We start from the raw sequence: 25,346 nt of genomic DNA, 5'->3' as shown, positions 1-25,346 counted from the left end.
ATATGCATGCCACATTCACCCCCAACCCACTCAATGCCTGTCAGAGGAAGATACATGGAGCTGAAGGCTAAGGTCCTGCCATCTGCCTGATGAGAACTATCGTTCTAGAGGTACTCTCCAAGAGGGGACCTTGCTCCCAGGAGGGGACCTTGCTCCTCCTGGGACCTTGCTCCCAGGAGGGGATCTTGGTGGAGCCAAGATTTCAAGATCCAGGAGTCAGCAGCATCTGGGTGATAGTGCATGTCTTATCAGTGGATGAAGATGCCTAAACACGAGATGGAGTAGGCAGGGGGTTTGTTTAGAGGGATCATCCTCCAAAAGATCTCCTTGCAAAGCTGATAAAAGCTATGACCTTTCTCAGAGCCTGGAGCCCGTTTCAGATTCTGTGTCTCCCTCTCTCTCTGCCCCTCCCCTGTTCATGCTCTGTCTCTCTCCATCTCAAAAATAAATAAACGTTAAAAAAAAATTAAAAAAAGAAAAGCTATGATGTTTCTTCCCAGAAAAATGCCCACACATACCCACCAAATGTAGCTATAATTATAGGAGGTTCAGAGACAAAAGTTGAAAGACAGAGGGAAGAGAACAGAGGACGATGCCTAGGGAATCACCCACAAGATTAAGAGGATACCACATAGTAGATACAACAAGATCAAAGGAGCAGAACAATCAAGGGAGAGCAGTGGCAGAGAGGCTCAGAAGGGGGAGTTTCCAGCAAGTCAGATGGAGTGAAACTGAACAGAAGCCACAGGGTTTGACAATTGGTCATTGGTGACCATTGGCCAGTGAGTGTACTGTTAAGTACATGACACTAGAATGACTCGAGAACGGATCTGACTCCACTGCAAGGCACAATCTTAAAACGTGGTATCCTGATCAATGCTTATAAATGGTTGGTGAATTAATTCATTAATTTCAGTAGCATGGTGGCTGGAGAAGAAACCAGATTGCAGAAGGGAGAAGTGAACGGGAATTTTAAAAATAACAGGAGTGAAGGAATATAGGATTCATCCCTCCTAACACAGGAGGTGTGAAAGGAATAGGAGGGCTGAGGTGGTAGCTGAGGTTTTTTAAAGATGGTGCCACTTGGGCACGTTTGTATGAGACAAGGAAAGAAAATTGTAGAGATAGTGGGACAGAAGTGGCAGAAGGAGGGGAGGGTGCTAAGGAACAGAACAAATTCAGGGCCATGGCACAAGGGTGTGGAATGGAGCCCATCAGAGGTGAAATTTACCTTTGAAAAGATCTGAGCCATCTTCTGAAGAAAAAGAGATTAGAGTCATAAGGCAGCCAATAGTGTGTGTATAGACAGGAGTGTGTATACTATACACAGGAGTTGTATTAGGTTGGCTTATTTAGCATCCAATAGGTGTTATTGACTCCATTTTTCAGATGAGGAAGCTGAGGCTTGTTGAGCTATTGGGCAAAATGCTCAAGTTAACACATTCAGAAAGTGGCAGATCCCTGGCCTGCTGATTCCAAAGCCCACACCTTTCCACACATTAAAGTTTTGTGCCAAAGGATGATTGCTATGTCTTCAGATACCATTAGGCCACTTGGAGTGAGGGTTGGATTGGGAACAAAAGCACATACTTTCAGCCACTTTGAAAAATGCATTAGTATTCAACATTAAAGATCCAGATTAAAAAAAAATTATATACATATATATTTAAAATTATATACATATATTTTAAATTATATCTTTGCATGTAATATATATGTAATCTTGTGTAATATATGTTTTATATATACATATATATTCCATTACGCTTTTTAAAGACAAATAACTGTATCTGAACATTTTTTACCTTTTCGTGCAAAGCTGTTGCAATTCAACAAAATAACAGTATGTTTTTCTGACAGCCACCCACCTGTAATTTCTTTCTGTGGCCACAGCAGGGCAGGAGTTCGCTTTTACAGGAATCACAGTACTTCGCCAAAATGTATTTTCGATACCTTGAGATTTACAAACTATATTCGCAAGCATAATGAAAAGGCAAACTTATTTGAAAAAACTTGCCTCAATGCTGTGATCAAATAAACTCAATGAAACATTACACAAATGGAAAAGGCTGCTTCCCACAGCAGTCAAGCATATCTTTAAAATGCAAATGGTTTACTCTTTTAATGATGAAAGAAAAATCTTGTGAAAGCAACATTTTCAGATGAATAAAATATCAAACCCAGGATATTTTCTTTTACATCTAGTTGCCTTGCAAATCATATAGCTTTATACGAATGAAAAAAAGAAATGTGTATTTGTCTGGCAAGTTTGGGTTATTAAATCTTAAGAAAAAAAAAAAGAAAGAATAATTTCCAGTTAAGCCTTTTAAAGTAAACGTATTAGATTTCGTTTTTTCAATGCAGAAATTTATAAAGAAGGCATAGCAAAAGTGGCCTGAAATGCCATCAGACAGATAGTCCCTGTTCTTTTAAAAATAAGATTACATGTTGAGAGTTATAAAATTCAGAAAGTACAAAGAATAAAAATATGAAAATTGAATGCCATCTTCCCCTTAGCAGTTTCCTCCTTCCCTATTTCTTCTTCCTGAAAGTGACCACTATTAATAGATTCTTACGATGAGGGATACTTTGCAAGGACTGTTTTACCCCGAGATTAGGAATAACATTTAAAATAACAGACTTTAGGGGCACCTGGGAGGCTCAGTCCATTAAACATCCCACCTCGGCTCAGATCACGATCTCATGTTTCCTGAGTTCGAGTCCCGTCTCCAGCTCCGTCCTGACAGCTCAGAGCCTGGAGCCTGTTTTGGATTCTGTGTCTCCCTCTCTCTCTGCCTCTCCTCCGCTCATGCTCTGTGTGTCTCTCTCTCCCTCACAAATAAATAAACATTAAAAAAATTAAACTAACAGACTTTAATCTTTCCAAAAGAATTTGAAGCGAAACCCAGAGTGCAGTTTTGTTGCACTTGTGAAACGTGGCAGTGGCCTCAGAACCAAAGGCCTGTGTAAAAGGGCCAACCATTCCACCACCATTCCCACCGCCATCTTTCAAAGTGAACAGGAAATCAAAGTGCTTTCTCACCTCCAGAAATGATCTTAGCAGAGGTAAGGTATTTGGGGTACATTTGAACAGCAGCTGTCCCTGCTGACTGCCAGGAGCCCAAAGCAAAGACCACTGTCTCCAGGGGCTGTCTCTCTGGCTCTTTCAGACTCACTGAAGTGGATTTAACAACACAAAACAAAACAATCCTATCTTGGAAATGACAAGGGACTCTTTAAGACATTGATGTATCCATATTTGCACACATTGAAGAGAAAAGTATGTTTTATATATATACTGAATAAAATATCTAACTTTTTAAGAATGTTGTAAAATATTTCCATATGTACATTATATCAAAGTACTTTCCCCCCAAGTTCGGTTGAAAGGAAATACCCAGAGCATTAGGCCCATCAGAATAGATGTCTCCAGTTGTGGTTTTCAGATGCCCTAACGTGCTTCTGCCCAGAACTAATCAAATACAGCTTGGCATTTTCAGACTGTGTGTGTGTGTGTGTGTGTGTGTGTGTATAATTCCTTACAAAGAGAAAAAAATCATTTGGGATAAAACATGATAGAGGAGGATAAGGTATCCGCTGACTTTTTGGTTTATTTCCAACATTATCACTTGTTTTTAATCATACAAATGAGAGGACTCCATCATGACCATCTTGATGTACTTTGTTGATTTCTCCGTAAATATATATGAAGGCATTTCCATACTAGAACCAGGAAAAGGACATGCAGAACATGGTGTGGATAACACAGGATATTTAATTGAACTGGACACTAAGAACGCTTGAAGTTAAATATTACCTTCATTTTATAGGTGTGGTGACTAAGATTTAGAGAAGGTAAGAAACTTGCTCCAAGTCACCTAATTGATGACCAATTGGTGGACCTACGATTTAAACCCATATTTGCCTAACACCAAATCGTGTATACTTTCTACCGCATCTTGTGAAAAAGCAGTCCAAGGTGCATCTCTGTGAGAATCCGCTAGGAGATCTCGTTAAAATGCAGGTTCTTGGCTGGACTTTCACGGGTTCTGACTGAGAAAGTCTCAGACAGGGCTCCAGAACCTGCCCAGCAGATTCTTCAGTGAATTGGAAGTGTGAGAACCTTTGTCCATACCATAATGCTCAGTTTAAAAAAAAAAAAAACCGGAAAAGGAAATTTCGTACAACAAACCTCATTTGAGCCCCTCAACATCTGTTTGTAAAGAGGTGGCAATCCCAGTGTGCTCTTCACCCTTGACCATGTCCTTGGCATTACCCGGAGACTTTGTATTTCTATTTAATAGAGTGATCCTTGACTCCCAAGAGATTGAATTACCCACTTTTCCTGCCTGAAATTCCTTTGGCACAAGTCAGTCTTTCCACCCACCATCAGGAATTACAAAGCTAAAATGTAAATGAGCCTAGAGGGAATACACTGACTTATGTTCACACTATGGCTGATGGCAGATGTGTTCTGAGATTAAGTTTTGAGAAGAGATGGAAAGGGACCCAGAATAAATATTAATTAAATGCCTACTAACATAAATTTTTTTTAATGAAATAAATTAAGTGTGCCAGGCACACTTAACCTTTCTAACAATCTTGGAAGATAGGTATTTTTATACCCATGTTTGCCTTTCATAAACAGAGACTGGGAGGATTTAAGTGACTTCTCGAGGTAACATGACAACTAAGTAGTGGAGACTATGCTTTGTTCATGACACCAAACCACATGCCTGTGTGCACAGAAAGAGGGGGCAAAGAAGGGAGATTGGAGACTTTGTGTACTCCAGAAATTCTCACCAGGGGCAGTGCCAGCATAGTGCCTGGTATACACCCTGTGCACAGTTAATGTCTGTTGAATGAATTGATGTGAATTCTTCATGCCATCAAAACATTCTAAACACTAATATCCTTAAAACCCTGTGCTCGCTCCCTGTTGCCCCTAGTAGTAATTCTCTAACTTATACAGAAAGCAAAGCACTCAGAATCATGGTGCTCTTTTCAGAACACAATATACATATATATATATATATATATATATATATATATATATGTATACTTTATATATATATATACTTTATATATATAAACGTATAAAGTATATATATGTGTACACATATACACATATATAAAACGTAGAATAATGGATAATGACAACAATTTTCATGTACTGCCCTCCCCTCTTTCATCTTCCCCAAATTGTCGAAGAATAAATAATTCCTGAGAGAGAGTCCCTTGAGAGTGAAGCGAAAACAAGACAGACAAAAGGGCAACGCTGCCTTATTTTCTCCAGAGGGCAAAGGCGTGGCAAGACTCCATGTCTCTCTGTTTTGCTTTTTCTTCCTTAGAAATAGAATTGGGGAGGAGCACTTAAGTGACTCAGTTAAGCATCTGACTCTTGATCTCAGCTAAGGTCTTGATCTCAGGTTGTGAGTTCAAGCCCCACGTTGGGTTCCACACTGGGCTTTGAAGCCTACTTAAAAAAAAAAATTGAATTGGGGCCCCTGGGTGGCTCAGTCGGTTAAGCGTCTGACTTCGGCTCAGGTCACGATCTTGTGAGTTTGTGAGTTCAATCCCCGCATGGGGCTCTGTGCTGATGGCTCGGAGCCTCAAGCCTGCTTCAGATTCTGTGTCTCCCTCTCTCTTTGCCCCTCCCCCGCTCACAGTCTGTCTCTCTCTGTCTCAAAAATAAATAAACATTAAAAAAAATTATTAAACAAAACAGAGTTGTGGAAATCACCAATCAGGAACAGACTTTCAACAAAAAAAGTTTAAAATCCCATGGAGAAAATGGAATGATAATATGAAGAGGAAAAATGAGGAATATAAAACATCCAACTGTTGAAAGAGCCTCCCTGTGTCTTTGTTTTTAATGGTTGCTATATAGATTTAATTCGATATATTTGAAAGGTGATAGTTGTTTTTTTTTAATTATTCACATTTTTACTACGCTGGAAATTATATCCTTTGGAATGATTTAAAGTTATAATGAAAAGTTTTATATGATAATCTAAAAATGTGCAAAGGTCTACACAGTTTTTCAAAACAATTTTAAGGAATATGCAAGTAAAATCATATTTAAAGACCATTGAACTGTACCACTGTTTTAGAGGTATATTGCTATATAAGAAACTACCTCAAAATTTAATGTAATAAAACAACCAATTTATTTTCTCTCAATATCCTTTGGGTTATTCAGACTCAACAAAGCAGTTTTCTGCTGTTCTTGCTTGAGGTTTCTCGTGCACTTGCAATCAGATGGCAGCTATAGAGGGGAGCAGCGGTCATCTAGAGCAAGGGGGGGGGTGTCCACAAACTACCACCAGTGGGCCAAATCTGACCCAACATCAGTTTCTGTAAATAAAACTCTACTGGAGCACTGCCAGGATTGTTCATTCAGGTACTGTCTGTGGCTGCTTCCACGCTATTGGTAGAGTTGAATAGTTGCATCAGAGACCATATATAGCTTCCCAAATCTTTATACAACTTATGTTAAGATGCAATAAACATTTGCATTTTCTTCAAGGCCATTCGTTCTTGAGGAATGTCAAGCGTAAGCTTATTCCCAACCCAAGAGAGAGAAACAAAGGAGAGAAAGAGCACGCATGTGAGCCAGTAAAGCCCTCAGGCTATGGCACAGGCCAAGAAATACAGAAGCTGAATGAGTATTAGGGGAATTCAGTCAATAATTTTGATCCCTTTCCTCCTTAATAGTAAGTTGATGCCTAGATTATAGAGGGGAGTGCATAATTTAAATATCCTCTAGTGCAGAGGAGTATGTCTTTAGGAAAGCTTTTCTTTCACTGGTCTCCCTTAGGAAGCAAGGGTAGCATACATCTTTTGGCTCTGGGGACACATAGGTGGACCAAAAGCTATGTACTAACAGGGAGTTCCCTCTTAGTGATTAACAATTTGTTCATACATATCACATTTATTTGGCTGTAAATACTGAGAGTGAATAGGGTTGCAGGAATTACTTTATTTTTACGATCTCTTTCTTGACAGTAAGGCATTTACACATGTTGGCGCTTCCGTTTGGAATGTTCACCCTACTTGTCACCCAGCTAAGATCTACTTATCCTAAGATTAAACATCACTTCCTCAGAAAAACCTACTTTAACTCCCCATGAGGTTTCTTTCTTGCCTGTTTCACAACATTGTAGTTTCCCTTTATGATTCTTATCTCAAAGAGTGCAATTAAAAACGTATTTGTATCCTCATTTAACATGGTCTCCCCTATGTGCCATGAGAGCAGGGAAGAGTCTGCTTTGTTGACTACTGTATTACTACTTACTCAACAGCACAATTTCTGGAACATAGTAGTTTCTAATGAATATTTGCTGAGTGAATGAATGAAAGCTAAAGCAAATTGTAACAGAATATAAATGTAGTGGCAAAAATATTTATATAATCTTTTAAATTAACCAGAAACACTTAAGATTTAGTCAAAAGAGTATTGAATGCTAATATTTTGGAAATCAGAAAGCATCTCTTGATATAGAATTATTGTGGGTCTCATCCCTTAAAAAGGACATTCGTGAAGATAGTCTTAACTTTTCTACTCCTGGTTTATAGTAGTGTTTATCACATCTAGTTTTCGTTGTTTAAAGAGATGAAATTTGCACCTTTGCAAGGTTTTTAATTATTTTCCTCTACATTCACACAAATGGACTCAATAAAAGCTTTGTTTTGTATTTTATGAAATCAAATCCCAGAACATTCACGGATTCAAAGCATTAATAAGCTTTTACTACAGAAAAATTTAAAGTATAAATCATTACTAAGTATGTACCAGATATATGTAGAGCTCCTGAACCAACAGCATCATATTTAAGTTGTGACAAGAGACTATAACTTGAGTAATAGCCAATGGCTTGCTGGTAATATTTCATATCCAGCTCCTGAGGAGGGAAACGGACTTTTGTAGCATTTGCTGATTTCCAGGTGTAAATGCTCCCACCATGTCAATTTCAAGGCACGAACCTGACATCAATGATGTCCAGAGCTGGAAAGGCACACGCTGCTGGCTCTCACAGCCAGAATGGGCTGGCTACACACACTGCTGCTTCTGTTGGTAATGTCTGATGATGATAAATTCTGACCAAACCCTTACTCTTAAAAATTCTAAGTAATCCAACTCAGACAAAAACCGTAGCATTTAGCCCTGCTTCACAATCTTATTCTGCAGGAATTGAATATGATTTTAATTGGTGTGATAAGAAATATGGGTTACAGTTAAAGCTGGACATAGTCCGGACTCAAAATTCTGGGAACCCAAGCTCCAAATCATTAAGATAAAAATTCTTTAAGTATGTTATTGCACTGCTGAAAATAACCTTAAAATTTACTTATTTAAACATATGGAGATTTTCTGCTTTTAAGGGTGGAAGACACCCCTCCCCCATCCTTCTAATAGAATTTATAAGCAATTCCATGGAAGGAGAAATACTAGACTTTGAAAAGAAACCACTGACTACATTCACATGTCTTTTTAAGAACCTGTCAAGAATACTTAAGTCACACACACAGAACTGGATTCAATAAAAGATTCATTTTGCTTTTTACAAAGTTAAAACCCAGAACAGAGCAGAATCCATTTTGGTCGCTAGGGCAGTGCTGGTGCTATGTTCGTGCAATTCTAGGCTCTTCTAGATCTACACACGACAAACTCGGTCTGCTTGGAGTGTGGGGTGGGAGGAAACTGGACCGGGCAGTATGAGAGGGAGAGATGAAGAGAAGCATTAGGAAAGGGAGGCTGGGAAGCGGTTTGTGGCCAAGAGCTTCAGTGGCTAACCCAACAAAGGTGAAGAAATTGGTCACCAATTAGGCACACTTCATATCATTAGTCGTATAGACATTAGCCTATTTGTGTCCCCCCCACCAAAAGTCGTTCAACTGAAGCCCTGATCCCCAAAGCGATGGTATGAAAAACGGGGGCCTTTGGGAGGTAATTAAATCTTGAGAGTGAAGCCCTCATAAAGGCATCTGTGCCCTTGTAAGAGACACAAGAGGGCTTATTTCTCTGCTCTCCATCATGTGAGGATACAAGGAGACAGCACTCTGCTAACCAGTAAGAACTAAGAACTGAATCACTAAGAACTGAATCTGTCAGAACCTTGATCTTGCACCTACCAGTTTCCAGAACCTTGAGATAGGTATGTAGTTTAAACCACCCAGTCTATGGTAATTAGTTACAGCAGCCAGAGCAGGTGTCCTGATACCTAGGAAACAGTCCTGTAACGCCAGTAACTAAGCTTAAGGGCTGTACTTCAGTGCCAGCTTATGAATTTAAAAACAATCAATAAATAAAATAACCAAATGTATAAGTATGCTCACAAGTATTAAATAGAGCAAAATTGGAAATAGCTTTCATCTTCAAAAGAAAGGGAGTAAATTATGGCACGTAGATTGGACAGCACATGCAGCCACTGCAATCTTTTCAGTTAAGTGGGGAAAAAGGATTGAAAATATATATACATGGTATGCCTCCTATTTTGATTTAAAAGACTCTTAAGTCTAGAAAACAAGATGGGAACATATCAAACTGGCAGATAACCTGTGTACTGAAATTAAAAGGCATTTTTTTCATTGTTTTTCCACACTTTCCAAATGGTCTACAAAGACATTTATAAAAGGGAAACGTTTCAAACTTTAAAAAGGCTAAACCATTTGACAAATCCTTTAAAAAGTATGGAACTTCAGTGCTTTAGCTGTCTAAAATTTCTGCCAACCCATTTCTTTTGCTGAAACTTGGGTAGTCCTCGTTGGTCAGTCTTTGCGTTTGGTCAGGTTGTCCTGTGGAACTCTTTGTAGTAGAGGGAAGAGCCCCTACAGGGAAGAACTCCTGGTGGGCTGGCAAATGAGGAGGCTGTCCCCTCACAGCTGGTATGAAAAAGCTACATCTCGAGCCTTTCAGAAACTCAATTCATCTACAAAGCAATCAAATAACTGAATTAAATTTTAAGGCATTGCTTCTGAACGTTAATTTAAGTACTAATTTGTACATTCTTATACCAAACCCACCCCAGGATTACCAAACATGTTGCTGCAGAATACATCAGCCTGAGTCATGGGGAAATGAGAGGTTACTCTACCTCAGAATCCAATGTTTTTCAGTTATATCCCCATCAGAAATCTTATTATGCGATTAAACATTACACAGTGATTCCATTACCCCAGTTGCTCAACAAGCCTTAGGATTGGCAGGTGTTTGGGGAAGCCTAACGGATCTCAATTGTCTGAGACCACGTGGGCAACAGGGGCCTCGGCGATCACTGCTTATTCTGTAGTGTTCACCGGAACAGGCAGTCATTTGATTGCAATCACTAAGTAGACCACTTGCAAAAAACCTGGAAACACTTAAATGACTCTGGGTACTATCGTACAACCTCTGTGCCTCAGTTTCCTCATTTGTAAACTGGGGATAAAGTAGGTGTCACAGAGTGGTTAGAGAGACTACATGAAGGTTAGTTTGAAGTGTTAGCCACCACTAAGGAGATGCTATCAAGTACTGTCGTTAAATTCTTGAGTTCCCATGCAGCTTAACCACTTACTAGCTCTTCTACAAAAATGTTTAAAACCCGTTGTCTGTCAAGAAGTTAACTGGCAGTGTGGCACAATGAGTGTTTAAGAGGCCAGAAAGATTTGTTTTCCTTCCTACAAGGGGAATCATTTATTATAATTAAGAGAAAACATCCCTCTTCATGAGCCATCAAAGTTAAACCACACCAGTACAGTAACATCTAAATTGAAGAAAAGGGTCAGAATTTACAGAATTCTTCTGGCTTCCAGATTTCTTGGCTTGTGCAAATAGCCTGGGGGCTCTGCTCTCTATTTTTCCTTGAGATTCAAAATAAGCTTGACATGATCTGAAAAAATGGTCTTGGAAGGGAATTCAAATGAGCTTATGCATGTAGAATATTAGACAAATACTTGGTACAGTCTGAGCACTGTAATGAGCTATTATTACTGTGTACATACTTATTAAGAGTTGTTAGATACACAGAGCTTCCAAGAATAAATATAACTAAGGCCTGTTATTTTAATTTTCTGGACTGGATTAAAAATCCAATTTAAGTTAGAATTTAAATTTCACTAGACCAGAGACATGAGGTTTTTGTATACGAGTGGAGCTCTTGATTTGCTGAATATGGAGTTCTGAGCTCTCCAAAATAGACCGTTTTTGGTCTGAAGTGAACTAATGAAATGGAGGGTTTAAATACAATGGTGTATAAAAGATTCTATTCCAAATAACTTGTCAATAAACACTGTTTAATTTCCATCCTGAGTTTTGGTGCTGAAGGAGACTGGATGGAAATGATGCAGCGGAATTAAAAGAAACATCCAGATATAACAGCCACTCTTCTCAAACCTCCCCAAGTGTTCTAGAGGTGCTATCAAAAAATTCTACCCATCACTGGCCTCCATTATGGTCTTTCAGTAAAAGCAATCAACTAAAAATCACGGAATCCCAAACACCACATAGAAACCAAAACTGTATACTAACAAATTACAACAGCAATAACAGAAAACGCCTTTGATTGTTTTATTACTCAAAAAAGCTTCACTTCTTTATTTAGCTTTCTGACTCTGTGCTTGTGCCTTCAACACTTTCACAACGATTTTCTGCTCCTCAATAAGGAATGCACGTTTGATCCTAGAAAGAAAAATAATAAATGAATACAGTTTAAGATAAAACCCACTGATTTAATAGGCAGGAAAAGTACCATAAAAGAATTGAGTAAAGCAATCAGGGAAGATACCTAGAAAAGTAAAGGAAACCCACCAGTATAGACTAAAAACTTAAGATGAAATTAGATGGCCAGAACCGTTTGGCTGGCTCAAAGTCTCCTTTCTACACTGGCAGTTTAAGTAGGATAATCCTTCAATTCTATGCCAATTGTACCTGCCCTCTTCTTCTGAGTCACGAAGGAATTACATATGGGAAACCAAAACGAAGGTTAAAAGCTAATGGCAAGAGGCATTTTATCAAGAGCAAAGTTTCTACAGCCTGGGGTCAACTCTACTACTTACTAGCTGTGTGATCTTGGGCAAGTAACTTTCTCTGTCAAAAGGTACACAAAAAACCTTATACCCATTTCACAGGGTTTTTATGAAGATTAAACTTGGAAGGAGTTGCAGTGTGTGTACTCTGAACCTCCATTTAGAGAGGAAGTACATTTTATCAATCACTATTATTACAGTGCATGGGACCTGGCAAATAGCAGGTACTAACTACCATTCGTTAAAGCAAAGCTACCTCCACAGAGAAAGCACTCAATTCCCACAAAAAACTCCCCATTTATGATCTTTATTTGTAACCCTGGTCATCTAATAATATGGCCTAAAATTCCTGGGATTTTGGACTCCTTCAAATCTCCCCAATGTAATCACATTATAGAAACACAACTGACTGGTGCCACTTTTACTCAGGACCCTTACAAATTCCCTAAACTTACTCAAAGATCAGACTCTTGTCAGTGTCACAGCTAATACCAACCTATAGACAACCGGTAGATCTACATCCAAATTTCCAAGAGCTAGGGCCCAAGAATTGGACTTTCAATAAATGTGCCCATGATTATGTATAAGCAAGGTCTGGGAACCAAAGACTGGTAAAAGGCCAGACTCCCACCAGCTTAAAACTAACACATGACCCTTCTGCCTCCATATATCTTTCCAATCTCATTGCTCATTCTTTCACATTCTTTGCCCTTTCAACCTCTTGACCAACATTTACCTATCATGCAGGTTCCACCTCAAATACCGTTCCCAGAGTCCCAACTACTTGAAAAGTAATTTCTCCTCCAAACTTCAATCATAGTTCAGTTTTCCAGTATTTCATGAAGTTCAATTTACCGTGTATTTGTACTACTGTAACATGTTTACCATCCCCCTACACATTAACTCCTGAAAGGCAGAGGGAACTTGCAAGGTTTGTTGTCAGATTTGGTTTAGAAACCTAGCCTGACCACTTTACACAACTAGCTTTATAAACTGGAGGCATCTAACTCTTCTGAAGCAGCTCTGTAACTTGTGAAGACCAACCAACGTCCTTACAAATCCTCCCAGTCAGGTCTTCAGAGGCAATTCATGTCTATCAGTGAGGCTAAAATCAAGGGTCTCAATAAAACCTAGAACGAATCCCAGTGCTGTTCCTCACTGGCTGTGTGAATTTAACAACAAGCCTTGTTTCCTTCATAGAAAGTAGAACAGTCCCTGATGGACCTTTGACAACGTTTAGCATAAAAACTCCACCGCTCCACTTCTACCTATGCCACTACCAACTCTCTCACATATCCCAACATCCCAGTCCTCGACCTGGAACACTGTCCTCTCCTCTAACTCACTCCACCAGCCTTTAGGTCTTCATGCAGGTGCCACCACCTTAGCCTCCACCAAGAGGAAAACCATTCCAAGCACTCACCTTTTGTTGAAAGAATGAGGTTACTATCCATCCTGCTGCAGTTTTCGTTCTGGCACATCAAAAGTCTCCCTCCCGGCTCAAAATCCATCAATTCCTACATGTTTTAGGATCGAGCTAAAAGTCTGTCCTTTAAGGGCCTGCGTAACCTGTGACTTCTACCTTTCTTGTCTATCACCTCCTGCAAAGCTCTGCTACAGCCACACTAGAACTATATATAGTTATTCTCTTCCTACACTTTTTAGACCTTCCTCTCTCCATCTACCTGACTGACCAAAAACTAATAGTTTCTTATCTACCTCCTCCACAAAATCAAGGTCATTTTAATTTCTACATCTGCCATAAAGATGCCGCCAAATCTTAACTGATTTAAAGTGAACCAGTTATCTTTACTGGTTTGTACAGTATCAATTGCCCCTAGCCTAGGAAGGACTCTAAAATATGCTACTCGTGTTTACATTTCACCAGTCTTCTAATAATCATTAGCATTCAGTGTAACAGACATGCACACACGTTTGAGAAAGTCCATTTAAGAGTGATATTTACCTGTCACGAACACACTTAGCACACATGGAACCACCGTAGGCCCTGCTGACATGTTTTTTCGTTTTGGACAGCCTCATAAGAACTTTAGGTCTCACAGCACGAACCTGCACAAAGTCAATGTTGCGATTATTTCGTGATGCTTTAACAGAAACAGAAATTGTACTAGATGCGACATATGGCAAGTATAAACACTAAACTAGAACAGGAAATGGTATACTGCTTTATCTGAAAGGCATTTCCCTGTATTTATCACATAGGCTTTAAAAGTCCACGTTCTTGACAGATGTGGATCATGGATGCTTAGTACTTTGCACCCTTCCTAGTGGTGACCTCTCCTTCACTCCATCCCTTACCAAGATGCTAATGCTCCCTAGTTCAATTCTTGTTTACGTTATTCAGAGCAAAAAAGATCACTTACTCCTCGAAGTCGGCCTGGGCACACGCCACACGCAGATTTTGGTGCTTTCCCAACCTTCTTGGTATAAAGGTAAACGATTCTATTACCCGGCGTTCGGGACCTAGAAAGTGAGAGAATAGGGAACAGGTTCAGCATTCTGCAGAGTAAATGACAATATGTATTTCAAATTTTAGAAATACTTACAGCCTAGTTTTGTTAGAGGCTGTATTGTAGGACAGCCTACGACGGTATGTCAAACGCTGGACCATCCTGAATGCCTAAATTAAGAAAGGAATGAAATTGCATTGTAGGAATAATTCAAACCTTACAGCAAAACAGCATCACATAATTTATACGTTCACATATTCTTATATACAATAATCCTTAAAGTATCTTATGAAAAGAATTCCCTATTTTAAAACTACTGAGATTTAAAGGTGCCTGGTAAGAATACTAACAGATCCATGTTTGTTTTCCTTATGGTAATCAATGGTGGCACTTGGTTAAAATTTACCAGATGTATTCCTCAAAACGTCTGATTCTGTTTGGAGTGGTGTCCAGAAAAGTGCTACTAACAGGCAGATTTAAGAAACCCTGTTTTTAAAGGAAAAGCGCACCTGAGCATCTATGCTGAACCCTCACTTGGGCCATCTACTGGCCTATACAGCACAAGGGGCTAGCTTCCTTGTCTCTACATTTTTAGGGAGTTCACACAGCTGTCATTAGTTACAAATGAGAGAAGCTATCCTGCCCAACCTAGTGCAGTGCCTGTCACATGAAAGATGCTCAGGGTTCAGTGTCTTGCCCCAAAGTAGCATGTGTGACAAGCTAAGTGCCAAATAATACTTATTTCTGTATCAAAGAGTCTTTGGATTATGGCATTTTTTTTAATCAACTGGAAATAACACTGAATGTCACTGAGCAAATCGGTAAGTATGCCTATGAACCGTTTTCTCAGAACTGCTCAAAGTAACATGAAAACGTAAACAAGACTTGAATCCTCATTTTTAACCCCAAACTTTGTAATCATTTCATCACATGCAATGCAAAAGTAAAGAGCCTGCTTTTGTTGTTATAAGGTCTTTACTAACATTACACTGAAACATAACTATGAAGACACCAAAAGCGACCCCGAAGGCCAATGAGATCCAAGAAGCCACCATTCCGTTTATATCTCCAAAACCAAGACCGAAAACTCCCTATTAACATTTTTATCTTCCTTGCTATTGGCCTTGGAAAAGAAAACATTCTGAAACAACGACCCGAACATCATGGTCTCCAGTCCTCCCAAAAACCTGAGAACATCTACTACAGGCGCACTTAACGTGGGCGTTAAAATAGGAAAACGTTCTGCGATTTTGCAGCCTCAATCAGCCGAACCACAACTCGTAGGTCTCCACAAGCGACCTCGACGGCCGCAAAGTTCCAGGTGATGAGCTCCGGCTATTCCCGGCTCGGGAGGGGTGGTCCGGATCGATGGCGCTCTGAAGCTAAAAGCCGGGGGACCTGCTCACCACCAGCTTTCCTCCTGAACCCTTATCCCTATGCCAGTCCAAAAGGCTGCGCCTGAGAAAGCCTGGTTCCTCTAACTCCCCGGATGGCGGCCGATTGTAGAGGGAGTCAGCAACAGGGAAAAGGAAAAAGCAACCATACCTACAGACGCCGTCCCCGGAAGAGGAAAAAGGAAGTACTTGCAAGTTTAAAGGTTAAATAAGACTGCGTCGGACAGGAAGTTACGTCATAACCAGAGCCGCCATGTTGTACGGAAGCCACCTAGCTCCCCTCCATGGGAGGGAATGCATAGCGCCGCCACGTTGTACGGCAACCGACGTGCCGCCTTTCCTTGGGCCCGGATGCAAGTCAGCAGCCCACAAAGCCACACTTAAGATCTTTTGTGAATCGCCCTAGAAACAAATGCAAATGACAAAGGAACTGCAAAGGGCGGAGGTGGGACAAAATCAACTTTTTTCGTTCTTGGGGGCGCTACAACGTATTTATTTAAAGGGCGCCAGCTTTGCAGTTAGACCTGGGTTTAAAACCCAATTCTGACACTTGTTATTAGTTGACCTTTGAGGAGTTGCTGTCTTTAACCTTCCCTTCTTTTTTACTTATCATTCATTCAAAGCACAAGCTTTACAAATTGGATTTAAATCCAGTATCTACTAATTATTAGCTGTGTTACTTTGAGCAAGTCTTTAAATGAGTTATGTCATGATCAAAGGCACAATAAAATTAAAGCACTTAGCACAGGTCTTGTGGAGAGCAAGTGCTCAATAAATGGTGGCTAATCTTACGATTATGTACAAAGAGCTTCACATGAGTGGTAAAATTTGAGCTGGGACTTAAAAATGAGGAGAAAAGGGAACCCCCCTCCCCCGAAATAGCATGTAAAAGTTAACATTAAGTGCCTATGTGTATTTTTCTGAGACCAGAATTCTTAGATTTCTTTATATTGTCAAAGGGATTCGTGACCTCCAAAAAAGTAAAGAGCACTTTGTCTGGACTCTAAGGAAAGATGCTAAAAAGGGCTTTTAAATTTTTATCTGACCTTAGGTTCCCTGCAAACATACTGAGGGTTGCATGCTGGTGTATTGGAGAGTGCTCCTAAAAAAATACATCCCTAGGGAAATGAAGAAGGTAGGAGCAGGGGACCCACAATGTGGTTGCAACTGAGGCCTCAGCTACTCCAACTAGGAGCTCTGGAATTAGGATGTCTCTCATCGTTGTCCCAAACAGGCAAAGGAGCCAGGCCTTTGTATTCCCAGATCAGAGTCCTTACTCTCTGCATGCCCTCTGACCCTGAGTGCAACAGGTTCTTTCTTTCTCTTTTTTTTTTTTTTCAAATTTTTATTTTTTAACATTTATTCATTTTTGAGAGACAGAGGGAGAGGGAGACACAATCTGAAGCAGGCTCCAGGCCCTGAACTGTCAGCACAGAGCCCGTTGCAGGACTCAAACCGACGAACCGTGAGATTGTGACCTGAGCTGAAGTCGGATACTTAACCAACTAAACAGCACAGGTGCCCCTCTTTCTTCTTTTTTTTTTTTTTTTTAAGTTTATTTATTTATTTTGAGAGAGACCGAGCACAAACGTGAGTGGGGGAGAGATAGAAGAGAAGTCAGAGAAAATCCCAGGCCGCCTCCGCGCTGCTCCATCTCAAGAACCCTGAGATCACGACCTGAGCTGAAACCAAGTCTGACGCTCAACCTACTGAGCCACCTAGGTGCCTGGAGTGAAGCAGTTCCTTGAAGCTGAGAGCAATGTCTAGTGAGGGAGGCAGACGTGAGCCTGCTGCATTGACCCAGAAGAGAGAATTTGAGTAGAGCGTCCCAATATCCATTCAAGGTTCCTTCCAGGTTTCCTGGTCTGACCGTCCTTGAGGTGAGGAAGCAGGCAGGTGACTGAGGGCAGATTGTCTTGTTCATATTAGAGATCTGTCTTGGACTGTGAGTCCTGTTAAGGACATCATGCCTCACGTTTTTGTCACCATACCAAATGGAAGGCTCTGGTTATATCCTTCCCTTTGTTAACTCTTAAAGAGCTGCTTCTCTCCTGACCTAGTCGTGAGTTATTTCCCTCGTTTCCAGTCGGTTTTTGTCCTTCTGGAATCCTTTTCATCTCTGTAGCAAGCAGCAGACAGAGTCATAAGTGGTTTTTGAATGAGTGAACAAATTTACTTGGAATATATTCTCTTTCTTTCTGGAGAGATTGTGCTGGGCTGATGGGTACAACAACAGGAGATGGGAATCCTTAACACGCTGTAGTATGGTTTACTTAAGTTTCGATGCCCTACTCTATCCCAACAGAAAAGAATAGTGGTCTATCATAATTTTCCCTTATTATACTTAACTCAGTTCCATAATGTGACTTTCTTCTCTTTCAATCTGTATTTGCATTTTTCTTGGTCAGTCTTGCCAGAGATATGGACTATTTTATTAAACATTTCGAAGAACCTCATTTGTTTTTATTAATCTTTCTCTCTCTTATTCTCCATTCATTGACTTCTGTGTACTTTTACTAAATATCTTATAAACTTTGTGAAATTGAAATATGATGAACCTACCTCACACTTTTTTTCTGGCTTGAACTGGGAAACTTTGAGGTTTAAAATTCATTTACTTGAAAGACTTTTCAGGAAACTTATTAATTTTAATGTGGCCAAATGTATCTTTTCTGAGTTTGTGCTTTGTGTGTCTTGTTTTAAGTATCCTTTTCTACTCAAAGGTCTATAAGATATTCACCTGTATTTTCTGGCAATTTAAAGTCTTGTTATTGACTCTTTTAGAGTTGTTTTTTGCGTATAGAGTGAGTTAGAGATACAATTTTCTTTCCATTATGTATAATCTTATTTTTTCCAGCTTTGCCTATTGAATAGTACCCTCTTTCCCCACCAATCTGATATCTAAGCTCTGTTGTAAATAGTACTTTGTAGCTCCAAACCTGTGTGGGTCTGTTTCTGTCTCACTATTCTCTTCCACTGGTCACTTTGTCTTTTCTTTATTAGTTTTAGACACTCTAAATTCTTTAGGAGATCTTAACTGCTAGAAGTGCAAATATGTGTTACCTTTCTTTTTTGGGAGGAAAATTCTTGACCTTTTCTCTCTTCCAGTTGCATTTTAGAGTCAGCTACTCTGAATTTTGTTTGCATTTGCATTGACTCTGGATCAATTAGAGGAGAATTAACATTTTTATACTATGAAGTTTTCATAAATGTGAATATAGCATCTCTCAATGTATACTTAAGTCCTCTTTAATGTCCCTTAATAAAGTTTTATAATTTTCCTATAGAGATTTGCATGCTTTGGGTTAGATTAATTTCTAGGTTAATTAAAAGTTGACATTTTCTGATTCTGTTGTGAAAGGTGTCTTTTAAACTATATATTCTCATTTTTTTATTGCTGATATATAGAAATGCAATTGCTTATATATTAATTTGACTTTCAGCTGTCTTAATAAATTCTTTTATTTCTACTAATTTGTATGAAGATTCTTTTGGATTTTCTAAGATTTGTTTGAAGTAGTAACTTAAAATCTTCACACATGTCATACATATGTAATTTAATACATTTTCACAAATTGAACACACCTAGATCAAGACACAGCATTATCAGCACTCCAAATGGCTTTTCTATATCCTCCCATTCTTTTCCCCTCTTTCCAGGGATAACTGCTATTCAGACTTCCACCCCATAGATAAGTTTTGTCAATTTTTGTACTTCATGTAAATGAAAAATATTTTTTATATCTAGCTTCTTTTGTCAATCTTATGTTTATAATACTCATCTCTATTTTTTTTTTTTTTTTTTTAATTCTTACTGCTATATAGAATTCCACTGAACGAACATTGTACTATTCTTCTGTTGAAGGGCATTAGGTAGTTTCCAAGTTTGGGCTATTATGAAGAGTGCTTCTATGAACGTGGTTAGTACATGTTTTTTGGCGAAGATAATACATACATTTCAGCTGCGTATAAATGTAGCAGTGGAATTGGTGGGTCACAGAGTATGCATGGTAGGCAGAAGGCTAAGAATTCTAGGATGGCCCCAGTGACTTCTGTCTCATGGTGTTATTCTCATAATGATGTTATATTACATGGAAGAAGGGATTTTGAAGATGTAATTAAGGTTACTAATCAGTTGACAACAAATGAAGCCAAAATTAGATTTGGGCTGAAGGAATGTTGAAGGACACCAGCAGCTTCTGCTATGCTAAATAAGAATTCAAGGCTGGTGGTTGGTTTTTTCTGTTTTTTGTTTTTGTTTTTTGTTTTTCCTTTCAGTACTTTGAAAGTACCAGTCTGTTGTTTTTTGGTTTGCATGATCTGTTGAAAAGTCAAATTATTCTTATTTTTTCTTTAAAAAAAGTTTGCCTTTTTTTCTCTGTATTTTGGAACATTTTCTCTTTAGATTTGGTTTCCATTAGTTTTACTATGATATACTTAGGCAAGCTTTTCTTCATTTTCTTCATTCATTCAGGAGGTTTGTAGGTTCTTTTATATCTGTATCTTGGTATCCTTCACAAATTTTAAGAAATTCTCAGCCATTATCTGTTCAAATATTATTTCTGCCCCATTCTATTTCTTTCTGGGACTCCAGCTACACACTGTATTCTTATCACTATATCTCTAGGTCTCTCTTCTAGTTATTAGTTGCAATATAGCAAATCATCTCAAACTAGTGGTATAAAATAACAACCATTTTACTCATGGATTCCTTGGGTCAGGAAGTTCTATAGGACATAGTGGGAATGGTTTGTCTTTGCTACATCATGCCTGGTGCCTCAATGAGGGGTAACTTGAATGCTGGAGGCTGGAATCATCTGAATGCTTTTTTACTTAGTGCCTGGATTGGGATACTTTAAAGGCTAAGCTCAGCCTGAGACAGTCCACTAGAGCACCTACATGACCTCTGCATAGGGCTTGGACTTCTCATACATGGCAGTTGGGTTCCAAGAGGAAGTACCTCGGGAGGGAGCATCTAGAAAGTAAGCATTCTAATAGAAGCATCAGAAGCTGCATGGCCTTTTATGGCCTAGCCATGGAAAGGCGCATAACAACACTTATACCATATTCACAAGCTCAAGGTTCTGGTCACTAATTCCAGCATGGGGGTGGTGAGGAAGGGGTTTCCACACCACCAAGCAAGTCTCTGACACCAGCCAGATGTCCTACAATTCAACTTAATTCCAACACTGTCTACCTGGAGATAGCGTCAGGTCCCACAAGTAAGGGCTCAGGTCTACAAACTGCCTTTCACTTTAGATGCCACTTATGAGTCCAGGTGGTTACCTGTGCTTCCAACCAAGTGGCTATGAAGCAGAAGTTACCACGACTCCCTCTTTGGTTTTGATTAATTTTCCAGAGTGACTTATAGACCTCAGGAAATCCATTTTCTCATTAGATTGCCAATTTATTACAAGAGATATTAAAGGGTACAAATCAGCAACCAGATGAAGACATCCATAGGGTGAGGTCCCCAAAAAAGGATCTTTCGTTCCCACGGAGTTTAGGCCCAGGACAGTGGCTCGTGGAAGTGTTCCATTTCCCCAACCAATCCTGTAATCAAATGGTTGGTTCTTCTGGCAACCACCCCCCAGCTTTAGGCGAGGTCCAAGAATCACTGAGTTAACACAACAAGACTTCACAACTCTTATCACTTAGGAGATTTAAAGGGGTTGACAGCTATGTGTCAGGATGGAAGGAAGATCAAATATATATTTCCAATTTTAAATCACAATATCACAAGCCCACCTAGATTCAAAGGCAGTGGACTTACATCCTTACCTCTTGATGGATAGAGCATCAATAATTGTAGGATCATATTTTATTTTATTTTTTAAAGTTTATTTATTTTGAGAGAGAGGGAGAGAACAAGCCGGGGAGGGGCAGAGAGAGAGAGGAAGACAGAAAATCCCAAGCAGGCGGTCAGCACAGAGCCCAAAGTGGGGTTCCAACTCACTTACCAGGAGATATGACCAGAGCCTAAGCTTAACCGACTGAACCACTCAGGTGCCCTGATACTCAACAGATCTTAATACTTAAAGTATCTTAATAGATACTAAGAAGGAAATTCACAAATTCAGCACTCATTCTTGACATGGTTAAAAAAATTAAAAAATAATTGACAGCTATTTTCTTTATATATATATTTTTTCTTTATATATATATGTATATATATATTTTTTCTTTATATATATGTATATATATATTTTCTTGATATATATGTATACATGTGTATATATATATATATGTATATTTATGTATACATGTGTATATATATACATATATATATATATATATATATATATATATATATATATATAAAATGTTTATTTTTGAGAGAGAGAGAGAGTGAGTCAGGGAGGGGCAGAGAGAAAGGCAGACAAAAAAATCTGAAGCAGGCTCCAGGCTCTGACCTGTCAGCACAGAGCCCAATGCAGGGTTCGAATTAACAAACTGTGAGATTATGACCTAAGACAAAGTCGGACACTGACTGAGCCACCCAGGTGCTCCATACAGCTATTTTCTTAACACAAGACTTAGTGATGTTTTCCTACTAACATCAGGACCAAAATGGAAATGCCCAGTGGAAATGGATAAGATCAGCCAATGGAAATGGGTAAGAGGCATAAGAATTAGAAAGGAAGAGGGAATATGCCTGGGTAATATACCTGGAAACCCTGCAAAAATTAATTAAAAAGTTAAATACCAATAATATGAGAATTTAGTAAGATAGCAGGGTATTAACTAATACACAAAAATTCATAGCCTTCAATAAAAAGAAAACAGTTAAATGGAATAATGGAAAAGAGGATGCCACTTACCTACAGAGGATGCCAAAATACCTACAAATAAACTGGGAATCATGGGTGGCTTTTCTAATTTGCACAAAGCCATCATGGTGTTCTCGTTTCATTGGCTATTTCTCTGCCTCATAGCTACATGGCTTACTCTCACTTGCTCTACCTCTTTGTTCCAGGTCCCTTTTTTGGTGAGGCCTATCCTAACCATCCCACTTAAATTGCTCATTTCTGTCCTTTATTGGCACTCCTAGTCCCCCCCCCCACTCTTTTTTTTCCCTCCACTCATCACTTTCTAACGTACTATATACATATTATGTCCACTATACCTTGTCTGCCTCCCTTAGAAGTATGCTGCTCAAGTAGGGAGATTTTGCCCTTTAAAACAACCTTTGGGGGGACACCTGGGTGATTCAGTAGGTTAAGTGTCCGACTTTGGCTCAGGTTGTGATCTCGCAGGCTGTGGGTTTGGGCCCCCCGTGGGGCTCTGTACTGACAGCTTGGAGCCTGGAACCTCTTTGGATTCTGTCTCCCTCTCTCGCTACCTCTCCACCACTCATGCTCTGTCTCTCAAAAATGAATGAGCGTTAAAATAAATTCAATAATAAAAATTTTCAATACCTAGAATGGTACTTGGAATGTAGGAAGCACTCAAAAAAAATTTTTTTTTTTTTTATTTAAAAATTTTTTTTTAACGTTTATTTATTTTTGAGACAGAGAGAGACAGAGCATGAATGGGGGAGGGTCAGAAAGAGGGAGACACAGAATCTGAAACAGGCTCCAGGCTCCGAGCTGTCAGCACAGACCCCGACGCGGGGCTTGAACTCATGGACCGCGAGATCATGACCTGAGCCGAAGTCGGCCGCTTAACCGACTGAGCCACCCAGGCGCCCCAAAAAAAAATTTTTTTTAAAGTAAATGAATGAGATTGGAGATTGTCAAAGAATGGTGAGAGTGAGCATGTGGACTGGAGCTTCCTATTCAAGAAGAACTTCTACTTAAGAATTTTGTTATTTCTAGATGAGGTTATATTTGTAGTCATTGAGACACAGGACAGAAATAGAAAGACTGTCATTGTAGAACTTGTACACTTTGTCCCATTACTGGGTGTCACACACTATAGACCTCCATGAATTAATGCCTTTTATTAATCCTGTGATTATTTGTGGATAGGTGAATTGTGTTACACTGCATTTTGTGTATTAAACGCTTTAATTGGTTTAATGTAAACATTTACATTTTTTAAATGTTTTTATTTTATTTTTGAGAGAGAGACAGAGTGAGAGCAGGGGAGGAGGGGCAGAGAGAGAGAGGGAGACACAGAATCCAAAGCAGGCTCCAGGCTCCGAGCTGTTGGTGCAGAGCCCGATGCGGGGCTTGAACTCACCAACTGTGAGATCATGACCTGAGCTGAAGTCGGATGCTCAACCAACTGAGCCACCCAGGGGAGCCTCAGTGTAAACATTTTAAAATATGTCATGGTTTTGGTAATCTTGCTTTGGCATGTCTTCATTTAAAAAAAGTTTTTTAAGTTTGTTTGTTTGTTTATTTATTTAGAGAGAAAGCATGTGTGTGCTAGTGGAGGAGGGGCAGAGTGAATCCCAAACCGGCTCCATGCTGTCAGCACAGAGCCTGATGCGGAGCTCGAACTCATGAACCGTGAGGTCATGACCTGAGCTGAAATCCAAAGTCAGATGCTTAACCAACTGAGCCACCCAGGGGCCCCGGCATGTATTTATTTTTAAATTTATACATGTCTTTCTTGACCTACAGTAGGGTTACATCTTATGCTGAAGGTATTGTAAGTCAGAAATGCATTTAATAGGGGTCGCCTGGATGGCTCAGTCGGTTGAGTGTGGGACTTTGGCTCAGGTCCTGATTTCATGGTTTGTGAGTTGGAGCCCTGCGTCAAGCTCTCTGCTGTCAGCCCAAAGCCAGCTTCAGATCTTCTGTCCTCCTCTCTCTCTGCCACTCCCTCACTCTCTCTCTCTTTCTCTCTCAAAGATAAATAAACATTGTAAAAGTGTGTTTAATACACTTAACAATACACTAACATCACAGCTTAGCCTAGCCTCCCTTAAATGTGCTCAGAACCCTCACGTTAGACTATAGTTGAGCAAAACCATGTAATGCAAAGTCCATTTTTTTCATAAAAGTTGACTATCTCATGTAATTTACCGAGTACCGCACTGGAAGTGAAAAACGGAGTGGTTGTGTGGGTGCAGAATGGTTGTAAGTGTGCCAGTTCACCTTCGTGACAGTGCAGCTGACGGGGGGTGGGGGGTGGGGGTGTCGCTGCAACTGCTGCCCTTGCCCAGCCTCGTGAGGGTGTACCCTACCATGTACCACTAGCCTGGGGAAAGATCCAAATTCAAAATTCCAAGATGGCTTCTAGTGAATGTGTATCATTTTTGCACCGTTGTGAAGTAGAACCATTGTAAAGTAGAACCATTGTAAGTTGGGGATATTCTGTACCGGGCACCTCAAGAAATGTAGCAGAAGTAGTCCAAGCTTTCCTTGATTTTTTTTTTTTTAAAGTTTATTTTCTTTTTGAGAGAGAGACAGAGCTGGAGTTGCAGAGAGAGAGAGGGAGACTCAGAATCTGAAGCAGGCTCCAGGCTCTGAGCTGTCAGCACACAGCCTGATGCGGGGCTCAAACCCACAAGCCGTGAGATCCT

The 25,346-nt window shown here is 39.7% G+C and overlaps 1 protein-coding gene across 1 annotated transcript; it reads right to left on the bottom strand.

Annotated features, from left to right (window-relative positions):
• Positions 1–11,529: 11,529 nt before the first annotated feature.
• Positions 11,530–16,047, bottom strand: RPL34 (ribosomal protein L34). Its single transcript, XM_078445824.2, has 4 exons — positions 16,027–16,047; positions 14,574–14,647; positions 14,391–14,490; positions 11,530–14,076 (listed from the first exon to the last, which is right to left on the bottom strand). The coding sequence occupies exons 2-4, from the start codon at positions 14,636–14,638 to the stop codon at positions 13,969–13,971; spliced, it is 273 nt and encodes a 90-aa protein (XP_078301950.1). The 5' UTR covers positions 14,639–14,647; positions 16,027–16,047; the 3' UTR covers positions 11,530–13,968.
• Positions 16,048–25,346: the final 9,299 nt, after the last annotated feature.

The sequence above is a fragment of the Panthera onca genome, chromosome B1, assembly GCF_046562875.1.
Source record: "Panthera onca isolate mPanOnc1 chromosome B1, mPanOnc1 haplotype 2, whole genome shotgun sequence".
In the NCBI taxonomy this organism is placed as follows: Eukaryota; Metazoa; Chordata; class Mammalia; order Carnivora; family Felidae; genus Panthera; species Panthera onca.
The sequence above is the reverse complement of the archived record's forward strand: the minus strand, read 5'-3'. Positions and strand labels throughout refer to the sequence as shown.

Bases quoted from the DNA above. Each gene is read 5' to 3' on its own strand.
- RPL34 (XM_078445824.2), bottom strand. From the start codon at position 14,638: ATGGTCCAGCGTTTGACATACCGTCGTAGGCTGTCCTACAATACAGCC. The intron at 14,491-14,573 runs GTAAGTATTTCT...CTCACTTTCTAG, and splicing joins GCCTCTAACAAAACTAGGCT to GTCCCGAACGCCGGGTAATA. The intron at 14,077-14,390 runs GTAAGTGATCTT...GACTTTGTGCAG, and splicing joins GCCCAGGCCGACTTCGAGGA to GTTCGTGCTGTGAGACCTAA.